The following is a 7,500-nucleotide window of genomic DNA, read 5'->3' as shown; positions in this document are numbered from 1 at the left end:
CGATATCACGCCAACACGATATCACGCCATCACGCCAACACGTCATCACGTCATCACGCCAACACGTCATCACGCCAACACGATATCACGCCAACACGATATCACGCCAACACGTCATCACGCCAACACGATATCACGCCAACACGATATCACGCCAACACGATATCACGCCAACACGATATCACGCCAACATGATATCACGCCATCACGCCAACGCGATATCACGCCAACACGTCATCACGCCAACACGACATCACACCATCACACATCACGCCAACATGACATCACGCCAACACGATATCACGCCACGCCATCACACGTCACGCCATCACTCGTCACGCCATCACGCCACCCCAACACGATATCACGGCAACACGTCATAACGCCAACACGATATCACGCCAACACGATATCACGCCAACACGATATCACGCCAACACGATATCACGCCAACACGATATCACGCTGTCACACCAACACGTCATCACACCAACACGATATCACGCCAACACGTCATCACGCCAACACGATATCACGCCAACACGTCATCACGCCAACACGATATCACGCCGTCACACCAACACGACATCACACGTCATCACGCCAACACGTCATCACACCAACACGACATCACACGTCACGCCATCACACGCCATCACGCCAACACATCACGACCACGTCATCACGCAACACGCCAACACGATATCACGCCAACATGTCATCACGCCAACACGTCATATCACGCCGTCACACCATCACACCAACACGCCAACATAATCACGCCAACACGTCATCACGCCAACACGTCATCACGCCAACACGTCATCACGCCAACACGATATCACGCCAACACGATATCACGCCAACACGATATCACGCCATATCACGCCAATCACACCAACGCCACACGCCATCACGCCAACACGATATCACGCCAACACGATATCACGCCAACATGTAACGCCATCACACGCCAACACGATATCACGCCATAACACCCCTAGTCCTGGTTTAGACCTGGTTTAGACCTGGTTTAGACCTGGTTTAGACCTGGTTTAGTCCTGGTTTAGTCCTGGTTTAGTCCTGGTTTAGTCCTGGTTTAGTCCCAGTTCAGAAAACTACCACTTGATGACATCACGAGGTGGAGCAGAGCGTCTGGAGCTTTGGAGATGTAGACAGACGAATAATGCAGAGTGAACAGTAGAACATCAGAACAGTAGAACATCAGAACAGTAGAACATCAGAACAGTAGAACGTAGAACATCAGAACAGTAGAACAGTCAGAACAGTAGAACATCAGAACAGTTCAGAACAGAACAGAACAGAACATCAGCAACAGTCAGAACAGTCAGAACAGTCAGAACGTCAGAACAGAACAGTAGAACGTCAGAACAGTAGAACGTCAGAACATCAGAACAGTAGAACAGCACAACGTCAGAACAGTAGAACATCAGAACAGCAGAACATCAGAACAGTAGAACATCAGAACAGCAGAACATCAGAACAGTAGAACATCAGAACAGTAGAACATCAGAACAGCAGAACATCAGAACAGTAGAACATCAGAACAGTAGAACATAGAACATCAGAACAGTCAGAACAGTAGAACGTCAGAACAGTAGAACGTCAGAACAGTAGAACATCAGAACAGCACAACATCAGAACAGCAGAACATCAGAACAGTAGAACATCAGAACAGCACAACATCAGAACAGTAGAACATCAGAACAGTAGAACGTCAGAACAGCACAACATCAGAACAGTAGAACATCAGAACATCAGAACAGTAGAACATCAGAACAGTAGAACATCAGAACAGTAGAACATCAGAACAGTAGAACATCAGAACAGTGGAACGTCAGAACAGTAGAACATCAGAACAGTGGAACGTCAGAACAGTGGAACGTCAGAACAGCAGAACAGTAGAACAGCACAACGTCAGAACAGTAGAACAGTAGAACAGCACAACATCAGAACGTCAGAACAGCAGAACACGTTCAGAACAGTAGAACATCAGAACAGTGGAACGTCAGAACAGTGGAACGTCAGAACAGTGGAACGTCAGAACATCAGAACAGCAGAACAGTAGAACAGTAGAACGTCAGAACAGTAGAACATCAGAACAGTAGAACATCAGAACAGTAGAACGTCAGAACAGTAGAACATCAGAACAGAGGAACAGTAGAACATCAGAACAGTGGAACGTCAGAACAGTAGAACATCAGAACAGTGGAACGTCAGAACAGTGGAACGTCAGAACAGCAGAACAGTAGAACAGCACAACGTCAGAACAGTAGAACAGTAGAACAGCACAACATCAGAACGTCAGAACAGCAGAACATCAGAACAGTAGAACGTCAGAACAGTAGAACATCAGAACAGTGGAACGTCAGAACAGTGGAACGTCAGAACAGTGGAACGTCAGAACATCAGAACAGCAGAACAGTAAGAACAGCACAACGTCAGAACAGTTAGAACAGTGGAACAGCACAACATCAGAACGTCAGAACAGCAGAACATCAGAACAGTTAGAACGTCAGAACAGTAGAACATCAGAACAAGTGGAACGTCAGAACAGTGGAACGTCAGAACATCAGAACAGCAGAACAGTAGAACAGTAGAACGTCAGAACAGCAGAACAGTAGAACAGTAGACATCAGAACAGTAGAACATCAGAACATAGAAACATCAGAACAGTAGAACGTCAGAACAGTAGAACGTCAGAACAGTAGAACATCAGAACAGTAGAACGTCAGAACAGTAGAACATCAGAACTAGAACAGTAGAACATCAGAACAGTAGAACGTGGTGTACTGACTGCGGTGTGTTCCGTGTCCTGCAGGGGGCGCGTCATCCCTTCGCTCAGGCCATGGGGAGGAACATCGCCAACCCGACCGCCATGTTACTGAGCGCCGCCAACATGCTGCGGCACCTCAAGTGAGTCTGACCGCGATCGCCGCGACCACGATCACCGCGACTACAACGACCGTGACCACCGTGACCACTGCGACCACGACAACGACCGAGACCACGGCGACCGTGACCATCGCAACCACGACCACCACAGCCGTGACCACAACGATCACCGCGACCACACGACTGCGACCAGAACGATCACCGCGACCGCGTCCACATGACCGCGACCACAACGATCACCACGACCACACGGCCGCGACCACACGACCGCGACCACAACGATTACCACGATCGCGACCACCACGGCCACGACCTCAACTAACACCGCGACCACATGACTGAGACCACCACAGCTGTGACCACAACGATCACACGACTGCGACCACATGACCGCGACCACCACGATCATCACCACCGCGACCACCATGACTGCGATCACTGCGACCGCCATGGTCACCGCGACCACGACCACCACAATCACGACCAACAAGACCACGACGACAATGACCACCGCGACCTCGACAACGACCACCGCGACCTCGACAACGACCACCGCGACCTCGACAACGACCACCGCGACCTCGACAACGACCACCGCGACCTCGACTGCGACACCGCGACTGCGACCACCGCTACCACCACCACGACCGAGACCGCCGCGACCACGACCATCGTGACCAAGGAGACGACCCCCGCGACCGCGACCACCACGGCTTTAAGACTCGTCTAGACCTTTAGAAGTTTAGAACGGTTCTGTTTGGCCCATGGAGGCTCCTACTCACATGTGCGCTCTCTCTCTCTCTCTCTCTCTCTCCTCTCTCTCTCTGTCTCTCTGTCTCTCTCTCTGTCTCTCTCTCTCTCTCTCTCTCTCTCTCTCTCTCTCTCTCTCTCTCTCTCTGTCTCTCTCTCTCTCTGTCTCTCTCTCTCTCTCTCTCTCTCTGCTCTCTCTCTCTCTCTCTGTCTATCTCTCTCTCTGTCTCTCTCTCTCTCTCTCTCTCTCTCTCTCTCTCTCTGTCTCTCTCTCTGTCTCTCTCTCTCTGTCTGTCTCTCTCTCTGTCTCTCTCTCTCTCTCTCTCTCTTCTCTCTCTTCTCTCTCTCTCTCTCTCTCTCTCTCTCTCTCTCTCTCTCCTCTCTCTCTCTCTCTCTCTCTCTCTCTCTCTGTCTCTCTCTCTCTCTCTGTCTCTCTCTCTCTCTCTCTCTCTCTCTCTCTCTCTCTCTCTCTCTCTCTCTCTCTCTGTCTCTCTCTCTGCTCTCTCTCTCTCTCTCTCTCTCTCTCTCTCTCTCTCTCTCTCTCTCTCTCTCTCTCTCTCTCTCTGTCTCTCTCTCTCTCTCTCTGTCTCTCTCTCTCTCTCTCTCTCTCTCTCTCTCTCTCTCTCTCTCTCTCCTCTTTTCTCCTCTCATCTCCTTTTTTATTCTCTTTTCTCCTCTTCTCCTGCTCTCTCCCCCATCTCTCTATTCTCTCTTTATCTTCTGTCTTTCTCTCTCCCTATCCCCCTTTTCTCTCTCTCTTCTCTCTTCCCTCGTTCAGTCTGGAGTTTCATTCTCAGATGGTTTCTGACGCGGTGAAGCGAGTCATCAAACAGGGGAAGGTCAGTCTCCTCTTTCGCTCTAAACTCTCTCTCTCTCCGCTCTTCAAACGTTTAAAGCTGCACTCTGGAACTTTTCTCCCGGGGAGTCCGTCACCTGCTCGTTTCCGCGGAGACGTCGCCGCTCCGCCCGGAATGTCCCGCGGTGTGACTTCAAACGGCTCCACTTGGCATTTATTCAGTTACGGGGGCGGGTTCTCGCCTCTCCGCAGATCTGACCCGGAGCCGTGCTGGTCTGGTCTCCGTGGAGTAAAGCGCCGATGGATCCTCCGCCAGAAAAGTTACACAGTGCAGCTTTAAATATGAGCTAAGAAATTAGAACTGTACTATTAACGACCTCATTTCTGAATCTTTGTGTTGACACGAGCCACGTTTACACGACGAGCTTCAAGTCTGAATTAAAGATTTCAAAATTAAAATCTTCTCCTTGGAAATAATAAGTCTGAAACTCGTTAAACCAGGTCTAAACCAGGTCTGAACCAGGACTAAACCAGGTCTAACCAGGACTAAACAAGGTCTAAACCAGGTCTAAACCAGGTCTGAACCAGGTCTAAACCAGGTCTGAACCAGGTCTGAACCAGGACTAAACCAGGACTAAACCAGGACTAAACCAGAACTAAACCAGGTCTAAACCAGGTCTAAACCAGGTCTGAACCAGGTCTAAACCAGGTCTGAACCAGGTCTGAACCAGGACTAAACCAGGACTAAACCAGGTCTAAACCAGGTCTAAACCAAGACCTAAACCAGGTCTAAACCAGGTCTGAACCAGGACTAAACCAGAACTAAACCAGGTCTAAACCAGGTCTAAACCAAGACCTAAACCAGGTCTAAACCAGGTCTGAACCAGGACTAAACCAGAACTAAACCAGGTCTAAACCAGGTCTAAACCAAGACCTAAACCAGGTCTAAACCAGGTCTGAACCAGGACTAAACCAGAACTAAACCAGGTCTAAACCAGGTCTAAACCAAGACCTAAACCAGGTCTAAACCAGGTCTGAACCAGGACTAAACCAGGTCTAAAGCAGAACTAAACCAGGTCTAAACCAGGTCTAAACCAAGACCTAAACCAGGTCTAAACCAGGTCTAAACCAGGTCTAAACCAGGTCTAAACCAGGTCTAAACCAAGACCTAAACCAGGTCTAAACCAGGTCTAAACCAGGACTAAACCAGGTCTAAACCAGAACTAAACCAGGTCTAAACCAGGTCTAAACCAAGACCTAAACCAGGTCTAAACCAGGTCTGAACCAGGACTAAACCAGGTCTAAACCAGGACTGAACCAGGACTAAACCAGGTCTAAACCTAAGACCTAAACCAGGTCTAAACCAGGTCTGAACCAGGACTAAACCAGGTCTAAACCAGGACTGAACCAGGAACCAGGTCTAAACCAAGACCTAAACCAGGTCTAAACCAAGACCTAAACCAGGTCTAAACCAGGTAACCAGGTCTAAACCAGGTCTGAACCAGGACTAAACCAGGTCTAAACCAAGACCTAAACCAGGTCTAAACCAGGTCTGAACCAGGACTAAACCAGGTCTAAACCAAGACCTAAACCAGGTCTAAACCAGGACTGAACCAGGACTAAACCAGGTCTAAACCAGGACTAAACCAAGACCTAAACCAGGTCTAAACCAGGACTAAACCAAGACCTAAACCAAGACCTGAACCAGGACTGAACCAGGACTGAACCAGGACCTGAACCAGGACCTAAATCACGACTAAACCAAGACCTAAACCAGGTCTGAACCAGAACTGAACCAGGTCCGGGACCAGACTGGGACCAGACCAGGACTGAGAACTGCTTAGTCCTGGTTTTTGTCCTGGTTTTTGTCCTGGTTTTAGTCCTGGTTTTAGACCTGGTTTAGACCTGGTTTTAGACCTGGTTTAGTCCTGGTTTAGTCCTGGTTTAGTCCTGGTTTAGTCCTGGTTTTAGACCTGGTTCAGTCCTGGTTTAGATCTGGTTTAGTCCTAGTTTAGTTTTTTAAAGCGAGATTCAGTTTTATTCTTTTTATTCAGAATTAAGTCTCATGTAAATGTGGCAACAGAAAAAAAAAAAAACTAACACGTGAATTTCATTAAAATAACCCGACTCATCTTTTTAACTCGTCACGAACAAAAACTAAACCTGCGCACCACCTAACCCCGCCCCCTCCTCCACTTTCAACAACTAAAAACTAAATATTCATCATTTAAAGCTCCTGACCTTCACAAAACTTCACGTCGCGTTCGTTTGATTCTTTATTATTCGTCTGTTTACATCTGCAAACCTCCAGACGCTCTGCTCCACCTCGTGATGTCATCAGGTGGGACTTTTAAACGGTTTTCTCAGCTCCTTTTCCCTTTGGTTCAGTCGAGATCAACGACTCCGGGACTGAAAAAAAAAGATCCGGATGATTCTAGTGAAGGTGAAGTGTGGAGTTTAAAAACACAGTGGAGCGCTTCCTGTATCGCCACACGATGACATCACGAGGTGGAGCAGAAGATCCCAGCCAGTCCAGGTTTGGGTTTAGTCCAAGGTCTGGTCCAGATTTATGTTAAATCCAGGTTTAGTCTGGGTTTAGTCCATGTATAGTCCTGGTTTAGCTTGGGTTTGGTTCAGGTTTAGTCCAGGTTCAGGTTTGGTCCTGTTTGGTCTTGGTTTAGTCCAAGTTTAGCCCAGGTTTAGTCCAAGGTTTAGTCCAGGTTTGGTCCAGGTTTAGTCCAGTTTTAGTCCAGGTTTAGTCCAGGTTTAGTCCAGGTTCGGTCCAGGTTTAGTCCAGGTTTAGTCCAGGTTTAGTCCAGGTTTAGTCTTGGTTTGGTCCAGGTTTAGTCTTGGTTTTCCAGGTTTGGTCCAGGTTTAGTCCAGATTTAGTCTTGTTTTAGACAGGTTTAATCCTGGTTTAAATCCTGGTTTAGTCCTGGTTTGGTCCAGGTTTAGTCCAGGTTTGGTCCAGGTTTGGTCCAGGTTTTAGTCCAGGTTCAGTCCAGGTTTAGTCTTGGTTTAGACCAGGTTTAATCCTG

The 7,500-nt window shown here is 48.3% G+C and overlaps 1 protein-coding gene across 2 annotated transcripts in view; it reads left to right on the top strand.

The window, feature by feature from the left end:
* The window catches only part of idh3b (isocitrate dehydrogenase (NAD(+)) 3 non-catalytic subunit beta), a 30,338-nt gene that overhangs the window by 17,592 nt on the left and 5,246 nt on the right, over nt 1–7,500 (top strand). For both annotated transcript variants that reach the window (XM_055160380.1, XM_055160379.1), the window contains 2 exons: nt 2,843–2,937; nt 4,445–4,505. In XM_055160380.1, the coding sequence (XP_055016355.1) occupies nt 2,843–2,937; nt 4,445–4,505 (156 nt within the window). The remainder of the gene's footprint in view (nt 1–2,842; nt 2,938–4,444; nt 4,506–7,500) is intronic.

The sequence above is a fragment of the Boleophthalmus pectinirostris genome, unplaced genomic scaffold, assembly GCF_026225935.1.
Source record: "Boleophthalmus pectinirostris isolate CB_2022bp ecotype Guang Dong unplaced genomic scaffold, ASM2622593v1 HiC_scaffold_3, whole genome shotgun sequence".
Classification (NCBI taxonomy): domain Eukaryota; kingdom Metazoa; phylum Chordata; class Actinopteri; order Gobiiformes; family Gobiidae; genus Boleophthalmus; species Boleophthalmus pectinirostris.
Note: the sequence above shows the minus strand (reverse complement) of the source record. Positions and strands in the feature narration are given on the sequence as shown.